General features: G+C 33.2%; 1 protein-coding gene across 4 annotated transcripts in view; it reads left to right on the top strand.

The window, feature by feature from the left end:
• The first annotated feature begins 266 nt into the window (after nucleotides 1-266).
• LOC144966124 (neural-cadherin-like) overlaps nucleotides 267-16046 on the top strand; it is a 173194-nt gene continuing 157414 nt past the window's right edge. The window contains exons 1-2 of one of the 4 annotated variants that reach the window (XM_078902233.1): nucleotides 267-468; nucleotides 8700-9302. In XM_078902233.1, coding sequence (XP_078758359.1) covers nucleotides 8816-9302 — 487 coding nt within the window. In that variant the 5' untranslated portion in view covers nucleotides 267-468; nucleotides 8700-8815. Of the gene's footprint in view, nucleotides 469-7500; nucleotides 7853-8560; nucleotides 9303-16046 lie in introns of those variants that run through there. The other 3 variants (XM_078902231.1, XM_078902232.1, XM_078902234.1) reach the window with 3 other exon arrangements.

Here is a 16046-nt window from a genome sequence, read left to right as displayed (position 1 = left end):
TGATATGGTATATTTTCGTTATCAATGTCGTATCTGTTGCCATTTTGATGGGTTTTTTGTATTTGAAAACTAAGAATTGAGATGTTGATGTTCATTATTGTTATTTATAGTGCTGTTCTTATCAGTGATCAATGTGTAATGTGTAACACACAATGGACTCGCACACCTCAACCACCATTACTGATTGCACCTGTGTGTCAGTACAAACCAACACACATGCGATGTGTCAGACAGGGACGGCGTCGTCAATTTCAAGCCCAGACATCATTTTTATCACATAACAACATTTAATCTCTTTTCCTCGTATTTGACACTAGGCTACACACACACACACACACACACACACACACACACACACACACGCACACACACACACACACACACACACAGAACAACAATTTGATTCGGGCCACAACTAGAAATTGACGGCTGTGAGTTGTTTGAAGAAAGCAGATCATAAACCTTGAGGTTTATACGACACATCTTATATATATCTCGTGTGTTGTTAGATTCGTAGTGAGAATGTGTCATTCTGTGAACAATGATAATAATATAGATAGAATGCGGTTGGCCAAGGAGTTCACAACATTGCCATCCGGAAGTATAACGGACCAACACACAAACTCTGTGTAACCATGAACTTTTATAGTCTGGTTAATACAGATTAGTGAGAACAACTCACAAACGCGGATGGCAGAAACAATAACAAAGGCCTGAGTGACGTCATCTGCATACTATCTATTATTATAATATGATGTAGAAGTGAAATAGATAGCTGAATAGCTGTGTGAATACAAAGAAGTGTGATTTGTGACTAAATTTACCTGCTGTGATTCGAGGAAATATTAATTTGTGACTCCCCCCCCCCCCTTTCCCCACCCTTTTCCCCGTGTTAATCAGATATGTGACCCTTCGCCTCAAAACGGTATTAAGTCGGGATGGCTAAGATATTGAAAATTGAATTTATAGCCAGAAATATCAGACTTGTGTTGAGTTTGTATGTTTTATTGAGGAGAATGGACACCATATTTTAGGGTGCTAATGCCAACAATTTATATTTTTGACCAGTTTTAACATTTATTTCGGGTTTTAAGCATATGGTTCGTTCCGACATAATACTGTTTTGAGACGATGGGTCACATATTATGTTTGAACGATGTTAGAGACATTAAATGGCGTTTAGGGACAGTCGAGATGATCAGAACTTGGCATTTCAAGTTTTTAGAAATATTTTTTTAAAAAACTGAAGAACTCACTCTCCCTAATACTAGCGTTATTTTTAACTCACATTTTGTGATGATGATGATACGAATAATGGTAATAATAATAATAATAATAATAATAATAATAATAATGATAATAATAATAATAATAATAATAATAATAATAATAATATTGATAATAATAATATAATAATAATAATAATAATAATAATAATAATAATAATAATAATAATAATAATAATGATACTAATAACGATATTAATTTAATAATAATAATAATAATAATAATAATAATAATAATAATAATAATAATAATAATAATATAATAATAATATCATAATAATGATGATGATAATAATAATATAATAATAATAATAATAATAATAATAATAATAATAATAATAATAATAATAATAATAATAATAATAATAATGACGATGATATGATGAATGATAATGAAGTTGATAATAATTATTACTTGCAAAAAATGCAACAAAGTTCATGTTTTTATTTTTTATTTTTTGTTTTTTTTTTTGTTTTGTTGTGTTTGTTTGTTGTGAACAATTGTGAGGACAAGAGCATTAATTCAGAAGGTTCGAAAATAATAAGTTTCCATGAAAGAAATTCAAAATGCCTCTGTCACCCATTACAAATAGTAAATATAAAATGAAAATGAAAAAATCCCCTTTATTTATCCTCTAGAGCAAATTAATTTGTATTTAGCGTCTATTCCTTGGTTAGATCGCAGTGCAGCGCCACAAAGTGTAATATTATACGCAATTGCTCACCTTGAATTCGTGTTATTTAAATTTCGAGTTACTGGGTGGGGTTCCTGACCTCCCATAGTGGGCAGGGAGGTACTTATTGTGTCTTCTATCCCCCTAAATCTGTTTTCCAACATCCTTTCTGTCTTTGTCTTGGAATGAGATTACTTAGTTTTGTCCTGGCCCCGGCATGTTGGCCTTGCTGGGAGGGAAACAGTCAAATGCATAGTTATTGTTTTGGGAGATGATATTTCTTTCCTTGTAAATCATCTCTCTGTTATATATTATTATATTTGTTATTTTTAATGTATAATGAAATGTAAGCATTTGAGTGTATCTCTTTGTTGGATTTTGTGCTTGTGTCTAGGTGAGACTTATAGGTGATCAGACTTATAGGTGATCCCAGACTAAGTACATTGATGATATGCTCTTGGAATCTACATCTGATCCCTATTTGTTCCCAGTTCCCCTTTGTCTTCCTTTCTCTTGGGTGCTTTAATTGTAATTCTAGAACTTTCGACTATCCCATTTTCTTCCTTTTTACTGGCGCTGATATGACCTTATAGATGTGTTGCAAGCGCCGTAAAACCTTTAAAAACAAAAACAAAAAACAGTCTACAATTAAGGTCTAAATTTTGATAGAGTGTTGTTTTGTTTAAGGTCAATTTGTTTTGTTTGTTTGTTTTGTTTTGTTTTTGTTTTGTTTTTTGTTGTTTTTTTTTTTTTTGTTGTTGTTTTTTTTGGGGGTTTTGTATTTCTTTAGATAAGCAAAACGTAAATTCAATGTTAACAACAACAACAACGTATATTTAGTGTTTGTTATGTAAGTAAGAGACGCATTTAGGAGTTTTTCTATATTAAAGATCTGTTTAACTCACTCAACCCTAACACCAACTAAATCCGTAGTATCTCCGTGATTACTTTTACCCCATGCCTATTTATTACATTTTTCTGAGACAAATTATAGGCGTAGTATCAAAGCTAATGTTTTTAATTTTTAAATGTTTATGATAGTTGAATAAAACTATCTATGCACTTGCTAAATTTTAAATACATTTTTTCCAATTTTGAAAAGTAGCTAAAATCTCTAGGATTGAGTGAGTTAAATCTCTCCTTACCGACCATTTTCAGTATTTTCCCAAAATGACAGGCTTACCCAGCAGAAAAACTGTGTTTTTTTTAACTCAAACAATCTCTCTACAAAACCAACTTTTTGTTCTTCTTAATTAAAGAAATATCATTGTGATGCACAAAATAAATCTGAATAAGAAAAAATGTATTTTGTGTCGTAACGAATGTGACGATTTTTCTGTCGGTGGTAAGGAGAGGGTCAAGTGTGTTTGAAAGGTGCCAGACATGCGAGAAAGAAAAATAAAAGGAAAAAAAACCATCCCAAAAAGTCAGTCGACCTGGGATGGGGATGGTGTAATGGTTGCACGCCTACCGGTAATCAGAAGGTCTGAGGTTCGATCCCCAGTCGAGGTCGACTGATTTTTTGGATGTTTGTTGTTTTTTTTTTCTTGTATTTTTCTTTCTTGCTTTGTCTGGCACCTTTCATACACACTTGTTCAGTTCTTTATCTTACACCGGTGCCTGATCCTTAACTCACTCAACCCTAACACCGACTATATCCGTAGTTTACCGGGGTTACTTTTATCCCATGCCTATTTATTACATTTTTCTGAGACAAATTATAGGCGTAGTATTAAAACTAATGATTTTAGTTTTTACATGGTAATGATAGTTGAATGAAACTATCTATGTACAGTCTCATTTTAATACATTTTTTCCAATTTTGAAAACTATCAAAAATCTCTAGGATTGAGTGAGTTAATTTACTAATTTGATATTTTCTCCTGCTTTCTTGATTACTTTTTACTCTATATTCACTGTTAGGTATCTAGTTCACTCCGACGTATTACCAGATTGTAGCTACGGGACACATATTATGCCAACATATGAAGTAAAAGGTGTTTTTTTAATTGGGTTTCTTTTTTTTTTTTTGAGGGGGGGGGGGGGGGGGTTATTTGTTAATTTTAAAAAAATTGTTTGTTGTTTGTTTTTTTTTTTGTTTGTTTTTTTTGTTTTTTTTTTTTTTTGTTTTTAAAAAGTCGAAATTAAATGATTACTTATCTTAGTGGCTGTGGATGGGTCAAAATCACGTGAGGACGCCCAAACATACTAGCCTTAAAATGAACCAATTACTAAATACACGGAACATTTCCGGTTCAAAACCTTTTTCCAGTAGATTAAAAACCCCAGTTAAAATGTTTATACATCACTTTAACCTCTATCTGGAATACGCTTCAACAGTCGTAACGTCACTTCCCTCGTAATGACGCATGGTAACTTAGTAACTGGCTCTAAACTATCGGAACAATGGCTGACGCCCTAGTGAAATATTTCTCCATAAAAGTGTATCCAGAGGAGAAAAAAAACAAAACATTATAAATCTGATCATGTTTTGACTTTTACACATTCTGATAACAAGACATATGGAAAGTTCTAGCCAGCATGAAGAATAAAAAGTACCGATTTTCTTTGTTTAGAAGCAAGATGGCCGCCGTTGCTGGGCGACGTGACATCAGACTATTGAATCCAATTCTGGATTTATCGTTATGTATTAATAATATAACTTTTTAATGGCCTGAATAAAGGGTTTTAGCCTGAAATTTTAATTGATGTTTTCTTTTTCCTTTCCCTTCCTTTTCTTTTCTTTCTCGAATGTTTTTTCTTTTTTTTTAAAATGGAACTGTTATACTTATTTTTGCATATTACTTTGTACTGGCCAAAATAAGAAAATGTGTTTTATCATTGTACTATTGCCGTGTCAATTCTAGAGTTGGGGACAGAGGGGTGTCGGAAACTGTTGATGCCAAACACTGAAAAGAAAAATGCGTTTTTAAAAATTATGGCCAGAAAACTCGTCCTTCAAATATCAATCGATGTAAAATTTAAAAAATTGAGCTTTATAAAGCGCAATATCCACTAAATGTGCTCACAGCGCTTTACAAAGGGTCCCTGGTCAACAGCAACATTTAACATGTAGGACGGGACATGACGCCTGTTAGGCGATATTACAATTTTTCGGACAAAGACAACGCTGTTAACGGCCAGGTGCTCATTTTACACCTGAGTACGATGAGAGAACGTGAGTAAAGAGCCTTTACCAAGGACTCAAACTATGCGCCGAGCGCGAGGCTCGAACCCAGGACCTTCCGATCCGAAAGCGAGTGTCATACCACTAGACCACATAGCCGCAAAATGTTCCTCCACTTAGCAAAACTTCTTAAACCTGGGACTAAGCGAACTCCCAGGTTTGAGAATAGTTTTGCCAAGATTATGGTCATTTTAATCTATTTAATATTTGATGAACAAGTTTTCTGGCCAAATTTTTAAAAATGTGTTTTTGTTTTTTGTTTTTTTCATGGTACGACAAAATGGAGTCTTGTATATTACTGGATTACCTACTAGAGCTTGTCACGGTTTTATGACCGGCAATTATCGTGGTCGATCGTAGCCGTGCTTGATTTTGAGGGCTGTTGGTTTATGACACAACTGTAAAGTTGGTAGTTGTTGTTGGGTGGTTGGTGCTGTCGCTGTAACCCGTGACAAATTCTTATAACACGAGGCTAAAGATGTCCTCACAATGCTGCCTGTCGTAAAGCCCATTTTTAGAAATTTGGCCAGAAAACTCGTCCTTCAAATATCGACCAATTTAAATGACCCTCATCTTGGCAAAACAAAACAAAATCTCAAACTTGGGACTTCGCGAAGTTCCAGGTTTGAGAGGGTTTTTTTTTTGTGCGGCTATGTGGTCTAGTGGTATGACACTCGCTTTTCGAATCGGAAGGTCCTGGGTTCGAGACTCGCGCTCGGCGCATAGTTGAGTCCTTGGAAAAGGCTCTTTACTCACTTTCTCTCACCGTACTCAGGTGTAAAATGAGTACCTGGCTGTAAACAGCGTTGTCTTTGTCCGAAAAATTGTAATATCGCCTAACAGGCGTCATGTCCCGTCCTACATGTTAAATGTTGCTGTTGACCAGGGACCCCTTGTAAAGCGCTTTGAGCACATTTAGTGGATATTGCCCTATATAAAGCTCAATTTTATTTTTTATTTTATTCAGTGTTGCCAAGATGAGGTTCATTTAAATCGATCGATATTTGAATTTGAAGGACGAGTTTTCTGGCCAAATTTTAAAATATTGGGTTTTTCCAGAGCACAGCAGAATGGTCAATGTACTTAGTCTTTTTGTGACTCATCGTCTCATTAGGGTATTATGTTGAGGTTGTTTCTGAAACTTTTTAAAATTGATTGAATTTTGTAATTCTATCCGTTTTCACTCTAAATTCAAATTTCCGAATTTGACTTTTGACCCCGATCAACGTGAACCGATTTGTAGGTCTGATACCCACCCCCCCCCCCCCACCCCACCCCCCTAATGTTGTAGCTTCATTGATTGTTGTTATGCATATGCTCTCAAACCAACGTTTAGAGTCTGGTGTCTCGGAGTTATAGCGCTATATATACGTTTTCAGCATTATTATTATTATTATTATTATTATTATTATTATTATTATTATTATTATTATTATTATTATTATTATTATTATTATTATTATTATTATTATTATTATTATATTATTATTATATTATTATTATTATTATTATTGTATTATTATTATTATTATTATTATTATTATTATTATTATTATTATTATTATTATTATTATTATTATTAAGATATTGCCCATTACAACAATGTTAAATTAAGCCTATAATTGCATTCGGTTATCAGACCTGCATATATGTGACATTGACCCCGACATAATACCGTGTTAGGGCTACGTAGGTTACGTTTATTTAATTAAAATTTGGATAATCTAAAATTTAAGATATATCTAAAAATGAAAAAAAATGCGCGTCTAAAATTTTTTCAAAAAAATACATTATTGATATGACACTGGTCGGTGAGTCACGGGTCCATTCCTTGAATTCCGGGAAATACTCGTACATCGATCGGCCATCGTAGTGACAGTCGGAGCGGGACGTTCTAAAAATAGTCGCCTCGACTCAGATTCGTGGTATTCAAATTCTACTTTTTAGAAATGGAAAATCGATAGAGCAGTAAAGTTAGGTGCCCCAAACGTAAACAATAACAAGTTGCTAGTGATTTCCGTTAGGGACCGGAATAATTTACGCACAATATAGGTCTCCCAATTTTGTAGTTTGAGTTGTAGGCAATACACTTTCAGTATTGAAAATATGTTTACATAAAATCTAACAGTTGCAGAAATAATAATATAAGGCTAAATTATTATGAAAATCAGGCTCCGAATAATTCTCGTTTTGTTCACACCAGCGCAATAATTTGCTCTGGTCTAAAAATAGATAGACTGTAACTTTTGATAAATTTTAGAAAATTTTACCTTTTGTTCCATAAAATATCCATATCTAGACATTATTTGATGCATGATCGAGTATTTATGAATATGTGTTTCTTTTGCCACCTAACAGCCAAATTTTAAAGGTTATTTTTTTCTATTATTTACATTGGAACGTGAGCTGTCAAGACAGGAACATGTGGTTTGCCACGTGCTTCTCGACCTTTGTTTACGTCTGGGGCACCTAACTTTACTGCTCTATAGATTATCAGTAATAACAAGTACAGGTAAAAGTTACGTTTGGTGAATCCGCCCAGCCTTGCACAACAGCAGCTGCCCAGGTTTTAGTGTCGTCTTTCTAATGCACGAAACGCTAACAATTAAAACGTCCCTACAATTCCGGGCATACGAATTATATCACCGCGTTCCGGTCAACCAAAAGGTTTATTTTCCAATAAGTACACTAGGACCAATGACAATGTAAATGGAATCAATGTGTGCTTGTTTTCAGGTCTGATAACCCGTATTATCATGGGCCCAATGTTGTAATGGAAATACTGTCAAACCGGTACTACCGCAAACTCGGGGACCCAAATAATTTTGGGGGTTTTGGAGGGGGAAACTTTTTTTTTTTAAATTCTCTCAGCTCCCAAACCCCCTACTGGACTTTAAAAAAAAAAATTTCACCCCTCCCAAACCCCCAAAATTATTTGGGTCCCCGAGTTTGCGGTAGTACCGTCAAACCAACGCAAAAACATTGTCTGTTACAACAGTCAAAACGCCAACAAGCCGTAATTGCGTTGCGTTATCAGAGCTGCAAATATGTGAATGTAGAATGGAATCAAAGTGATATTTCTATCATAGATTGTGAACGTTTATTATTTTAAGTTTTCGAATTGTGATTTTTCAGAGTGAACTTTTTAAAAAGGTTTCATTTTTTTTTTGATTTTATGATTCCAAATGTTATGGAATTTTTAAAAAAATGTAAAGGTGTCAAATATTTTAGAGGAGAAGAAATTGATTTGTTTTCCATTATTATTTTTCCGTTGACACATTCTCACAACTCACAAATTGGATTTTTAAATATTTCATTGATTTAATAATCAGAAGTGAGGAGAACAGTTTCTTTATAATGTGAATTCATGTGATCATTGTAATAATTATGTTTTTAAAAAATTTAATGTTAAGGTATTCTGTACGTACAATGTGTGGTAAATACAATATAATGTGAAGTGAAAGGAGTTGTATCAACAGATTATTTTTAAGCACGGAATAAAACAATCCATGGTGTATAACATCTAATTTTATACCAACTCTCATATCTCAGTGAATTACTTCATAAATATAGGCCTATGTACAGATAGATTAGTTCATCTTCAATTCCAAAAGAGAATACTATTATGATGGAGATATATTTCTTTAAAAATCCAGTGCTTACTTCCAATGTATAATTCTGTGGATAACCCAACGATGTTCTGGAGTCACGGATACCAAGTCTCTCGTATATTATTATTGTGCTGTATTCTGTGCTCTGGATTGCTCACGTCTACGACACATGGGAACTCAAATGTTCTTCGTCAGAATCTGAACATCATCCGATGGTCACGGGAAAACCCTGCTCAGGGACATTTGGATCTCAATGAAAGAGTCAAACGTAATGACAATTCTCGGATATTCACAGCTGCTTCGTCCGTTCCTGAAAACGTAGGACTTGATGCAGATCTGTTTGACCTCTCGTCCACGAACATCGTCGGGGACTTCAGAGTGGTCAACAATTCTGCCGGTGTCCCCGGGATGTTTGTGGTCCGAAATGGCCGATATTTACGTTTGAATTCCAGTCTTTCCCAGGTTCAAAGACTGTTGTTTGATTATGAAACTTTTCCTGTTTTTGAGGTGTATGTTGAAGTCAAGGTAACTGGAAATGTGGAAGGTGAGTTTTTGTGAGGAGGGGATGGGTAAATCGTATAGATAGTATGCGCTTGGCTAAGAAGCTCATAACATTGCCATCCGGAAGTATAACGGACCAACACACAAAACTGTGTGTATCCATGAACGTTTATAGTCGGGTTAATACAGTTCAGTGAGCATTACTCATAAACGCGGATGGCAAAAAACAATAACAAAGACCTGAGTGACGTCATCTTCGAACTATCTATATATATATATATATATATATATATATATATATATAATATATATATATATATATATATAAACTTATTGTCGACATCGTAATCATCATCATCAATATCATCATCGTCGTCATCATCATCATCATCATCATTATCATCATCCGTCATCATTACCATCGTTATAAAAAATATATATATATATATATAATTCCCGTTATTCATCCCATAGAGAAAATTTGTCTCTAGGGTCTATTCCAAAGGGAAAATGCAATAACCTAGGCGTAAGCCGCAGTGCAGCGCCGCAAATTGAGCGAGGGCGAGGTGACTTACTCATGGCCACACAGCGCAGCGGCGGGCGATCGAACTCGGTACCTTTCGGCTACGCAGCAAAGACCGTACTGCTGAGCCACGCTGCCCTCCTGTGTTATCATAAACGTCACCATTATCATCATCTTTTCTTGGTATTGAATCTATCTGTACCCGGGTATCAACGCCTTATTGTTGTTGATAGTAACGTAAAAGTGTTGAAAATACCCACCTCCTCAATGGGAGCGATCTATAGATAGTTCGAAGATGACGTCACCCAGGTCTTTGTTATTGGTTTTTTTGCCATCCGCGTTTATGAGTAATGCGGACTGAACTGTATTAACCCGACTATAAACGTTCATGGATATACACAGTTTTGTGTGTTGGTCCGTTATACTTCCGGATGGCAATGTTATGAGCTACTTAGCCAAGCGCATACTGTCTATAAAAACAACAACATTTCACTCACGTTACTGTTTATAAACAACCAACTCTGTTTGTCCGAGCACGTCTGAGGGTGTGTCACAAATTCCATGTTTTGATTGGTCAAAAATCTACTGGTTAATTTCATCCCTTCTATAGATAGTATGAAGTTGACGTCACTCAGGTCTTTGTTATTGCTTTTTGACATCCATGTTTACGAGTAATTCTCACTAAACTGTATTAAACAGACTATAAACGTTCAAAGTTACACATAGTTTGGGTGTTGGTCCGTTATACTTCCGGATGGCAATGTTGTTGAGCTTTTTAGCCAAGCGCATACTATCTATAAAACAGAGAAACAGGAGAAATGTATTTTGTTTTTGTACACCTCCACAAATATAGGGCTCGGCTGCGAAGACAAGATAAGTAGAAAATTTTACTCGCTTTTAATCTCTTCTAAAAACAGATCTTTTCTAACGGTAAATAAAGTTTAAAAGTTTTACAATGTTTGAGCAAGGGATTGTAATAACACGTGTGTGCACTTCAGTAGCTGTGAATTCCTGTGCCTGTGTACGCCTATAGATAATATGCGCTTGGCTAAGGAGCTCACAACATTGCCAGCCGGAAGTACACCGGACCAACACACAAAACTATGTGTACCTTTGAACGTTTAGAGTCTTGTTAATACAGTATAGTGAGAACTACTCATAAACGCGGATGGCAAAAAACATAACAAAGACCTGAATGACGTCATATTCGTTCTATCTATAGCAGTGGCGGTTCTAGCCTATTTACAGTGGTGGGGCAAAGAGGATTCGGTCATATATATATATATATATATATAATATATATATATATATATATATATATATATATATATATATATATATATATATATATATATATATGATATATATTTTTTATTTTTATTTTTTTGTTGTTTTTTTTATAAAAATTTTTTTTGATTTTTTTTTCGCCTTTTAACAAAAAATATTTCAACCACCAATAATCACATTCACAATGAAATGACAATACCAGTAGATTTTAATTCTTCCAAACGTAATCAAAAATGAATCACGAAAGAGAATACAACTAAAAAATAAAGCGACGAGACATAATGCGACAACACCTTGACAATACATGTCCATTTCGTTCACTCGAAAAATTAAAGATTTGCTTTAATCCCTCAACGGCGATATTAATATTGCTTTTACATATTTCTGGTTTTCAGTAGTACGTAGTAACCTTAAAGTTTTCATGGAGAAGCAACAACAGCGATATGACTCGAGTTTCATTCAGAGCTCAAATTGCATCATTTTTACTGCTGTCTTGGTGGTCAGAATGATTGTGCCGGTGGTGGTAGTGGTTGGAATAGTGGTAGCGGTGATGGTGGTGGTGGAGGAGGAGGAGGAAGACGAGGCGGTGAGGGGTAATTATGGTAGTGGTTTTGGTGGTGCTGTTGGTTAGAATGATAGTTGTGGAGACGATGACGGAAATTGTATGATGATGTTGATCTTGTTTTTATTGCTATTGTTGTACTTGTTGTTAATATTGTTGTTGTTGTTGTTGTTGTTGTTGTTAATGATGATGATGATGATGATGATGATGATGATGATGATGATGATGATGATGATATGATGATGATGATGATGATTATGATGACAACGACGATGTCGTCGACAATGATGGTTACCATACGATATTACAAAATTTATTCAATCTTAGGCTTTCGCCAATTAATCATACAATTTGGTGACCACATACATGAAAGTGGAAAATAATGGCAAATGGAACCAAACAATAAACTGATACCATTAATAACCACCAAAAAAAAATACAACAATAGTAATACCACCAATACGTACAATAATAATAACAATGATAAATAATAATAATAATAATAATAATAATAATAATAATAATAATAATAATAATAATAATAATAATATTAATAATAATAACAATAATAGTAATAATAATAATAATAATAATAATAATAATAATAATAATAATAATAATAATAATAATTAATAATAATAATAATAATAATAATAATAATAATATTAATAATAATAATAATAATAATAATAATAATAATAATAATAATAATAATAATAATAATAATAATAATAATAATAATAATAATAATAATAATAATATTACCATCATCATTACTACTACCACCACCGCTACCACTATACCACCATCACCATCATTATTACGTTTCCAATTATTTTTTCTCGTTTTTTAAAATTTGATATCTATCAAAACAGACGAAAATTCCGGTGATTTTTTTAAAGGGTAGTTAAAATATCTACGATTTTATTAGCCCTGAAAACTACGATTTTTATTTTCCTATCTAAAGTAGGCAGGTCTGCTATGACAAGTATCAGTATCAGTTCCATAGTCAAAATAAGACAAACAAAAACAACGTTTATTTAATATTAGGCTTTCGCCAATACTTCATACAATATAATTAAGACAAAATAATGTTACCAATCTCTCCTCATGTATTCGTTTGACTATCGTCACAATAATTACCGTGTTATCTTTGCTCCTTACCCAACCAATCCCTTGCTTCCCGCCTCTTCATCGCGAACCATCTTATGTGTGTATTAGCTTCAGGACGGGCAAGTACGGAATCTGCCCACCCTTCCTTTAAAGGTCTCTATAACTTAGAATTCAACTATCTCCTTACTCAGAAGAGTATTTCTCGTATACTAATTCAATTGTTGAGAAAACCAAAATGGTGGTTGTATTTTATATATTTATTTAGTCGTGATTTTTGAATAAAAGTGTTTTGTTTTATTAGAGGGAATACAATAGAAAATACATTGTTTTGCAAAATTATTTAGTCTGGCAATAAAAATACTGCGGTAATTACTTTAAGAATAATTTTAAAAAAAGAATTAACAAATTAATTTGTTAAAAAACAAAACAAAAAACAACAACAAAAAACAACAACAACAACAAAAAACAAATAAGAAAACAATTTAAATAAATGAGTTTTGAGAAACACTAAAGAAAACGAGGGAAAAAAAAAAGAGAAATAATTTAAATGGATAAACAAATATATTAAAACAACACAAACTAATACTAAATTGATATAATATTAGTAAATTAATAAATTTAATTCAATACTGGAACCTTCCCAGCACAAGTAAGGCAATAAATAAGAAAAAGTTCGTTTGCCAAAATCTCTATTTAGTGTACACTGGTTAATAAGGTGGGCTCATTTGAATTAGCCCGACCTAGTACTAGAGAGGCCAGACAGCAAAATCACCGTCAGGCGACGTGACGATGAGATGACGATGTCGGCAGAGTGGAGTGGAGTGGTTGGGGGGGGGGGGGGGGGGTGATAAAAAGAACAGGAGCGCATCCTGGTTTATGCATTACGGGGTGCATGGTGATTCGCAATCTATCAAAGATACACACAAATTGATTTCAGTATGAAGTATTAAGTTTAAGTAGTAACTTTTGAAATTATCTAATTTAAATTTGATTATTTCGGACCTGGTAATACAGCATATAACTTGAAAAAACAGGCTGGTATTTGCCCACCCTGCCCATTATTACCAGCCGTCCCTGATCTATAGATAGTATGCGCTTGGCTAAGAAGCTCACAACATTGCCATCCGGAAGTATAACGGCCCAACACATAAAACTGTGTGTAACCATGAACTTTTATAGTCTGGTTCATACAGTTTAGTGAGAATTACTCATAAACGTGGAATGCAAAAAACAATAACAAAGACCTACGTGACGTCAACTTCATTCTATCTATAGATGGAAGGGAGTTGACGTCACTCAGCTCTATGTTATTTTATTGTTTTTAGCCAGCCATATTTATTAATAGTTCTCATAAAATTTTATTAATCAGGCATGGGTGAGCATGACTCAGCCATATGGTCTTTAGTTCGTACCCGACATGGTTCGACCACCCAGGCGCTGTGTGGTCTTTCGTATGTCACCTTATAATAATGATGATAATAATAATAATAATAATAATAACAACAACAACAACAACAACAACAGCAACAACAACAACAACAACAACAACAACAATAATAATAATAATAATAATAATAATAATAATAATAATAATAATAATAATAATAATAATAATAATAATAATAATAATAATAATAATAATAATAGTGATCATCATGTCACCTCGACGATAACAATTTAAGTATGTTTTTTTAAAAGTCGATTATGTATTTATCATTCATTAATTAATTACATTATTTATATATTTATTTATGCCTTTATTATTATTATTATTATTATTATTATTATTATTATATTATTATTATTATTATTATTATTATTATTATTATTAGTATACTATTATTATGATTATTATTATTATTATTATTATTATTATTATTATATTATTATTATTATTATTATTATTATTATTATTATTATTATTATTATTATTATTATTATTATTATTATTATTATTATTATTATTATTATTATTATTATTATGAAAAAGGATGTGGGAGTTACTTTTGATTCACTTTTGAATTTTGATGTACATATTGATAATGTGTAAATGTCGTGCAAACAGAATGATGGGAATAATTCTATAGAACCTTTATAAGTTTTGATAAAACCACATTTTTATATTTGTATAAATCCCACGTTCGACCAATTCTAGAATAAGGAAATTGCATCTGGAGTTCATTATATAAAAGACAATCTATTAGTATTGAAAGTGTACAGAGGAGAGCTACCAAAAAGATTTATGCAATACAGTATTTATCTTATAAGGAAAGGTTAGAATTTCTTGACTTACCCAGTTTGAAATATAGAAGAATTCGTGGGGATTTAATTCAGGTTTATAGATTGGTACATGGTCTGGATCGGATAGACTTTTCTGATTTTTTAAAATATTCTAATGTTACGTTTACTAGAGGGGACAAGTTTAAGATTTTTGTCTCTAGATGCAAAACAAACATAAGACAAATCTGGTTCGGTATCCGTATTGTCCAGAAATGGAACAGCTTGAAATTTGAAACAAAGAATGCAAAATATATGGATTATTTCAAGGTGTTAGTAGACAGGGAATTATATGATGGGAGATTTATATATGACGAATGATACTTGTTTGCACTGCTGTTGACCTGGCTTTCAATCTTGTATGTATATATCATGCCTTGTTATATTATTATGGTTATCTTCTTCATGCGTGTGTGTGTGTGTGTGTGTGTGTGTGTGTGTGTGTGTGTGTGTCCTTTGGATGTCTCGGTTAAAGATATATGTACACCATATATACATGAGTACATTTAAGTTGCTGGGTGGGGTTTCTGACCTCCCATAGTGGGCAGGGGGGTACATACTGTGTCTTCTATCCCCTTATATCTGTTTTCCAACATGCTTTCTGTCTTTGTCTTGGCATGAGATTACTCGGTATTGTTCTGGCCCTGGCCGGAGTCCTGGCTGGGAGGTAAACAGTCAAATGTATAGTAATTGTTTTGGGAGATTATATTTTTTTCCTTGTAAATCATCTCTCCGTTATGTATTATTATATTTGTTATTGTTTTATTTTGTATAATGTAAGCATTTGAGTGTATTCCTCTTTGTTGGATTTTGTGCTTGTGTCCGGATGAGACTTATCTCAAACTAAGTGCATTGGTGGTATACTCTTGGAATCTACATCTGATCCCTATTTGTTCCCAGTTTCCCTTTGTCTTACTTTCTCTTGGGTGCTTTAATTGTAAATCTAGAACTTTTTACTATCCCATTTTCTTCGTTTTACTGGCGCTGATATGACCTAAATGTGTTGCAAGCGCCGTGAAACACTT

Source organism: Berghia stephanieae, chromosome 2, assembly GCF_034508935.2.
Source record: "Berghia stephanieae isolate SIO BIC M18660-M18661 chromosome 2, UCSD_Bste_1.3, whole genome shotgun sequence".
Lineage (NCBI taxonomy): Eukaryota > Metazoa > Mollusca > Gastropoda > Nudibranchia > Aeolidiidae > Berghia > Berghia stephanieae.
The sequence above is the reverse complement of the archived record's forward strand: the minus strand, read 5'-3'. Positions and strand labels throughout refer to the sequence as shown.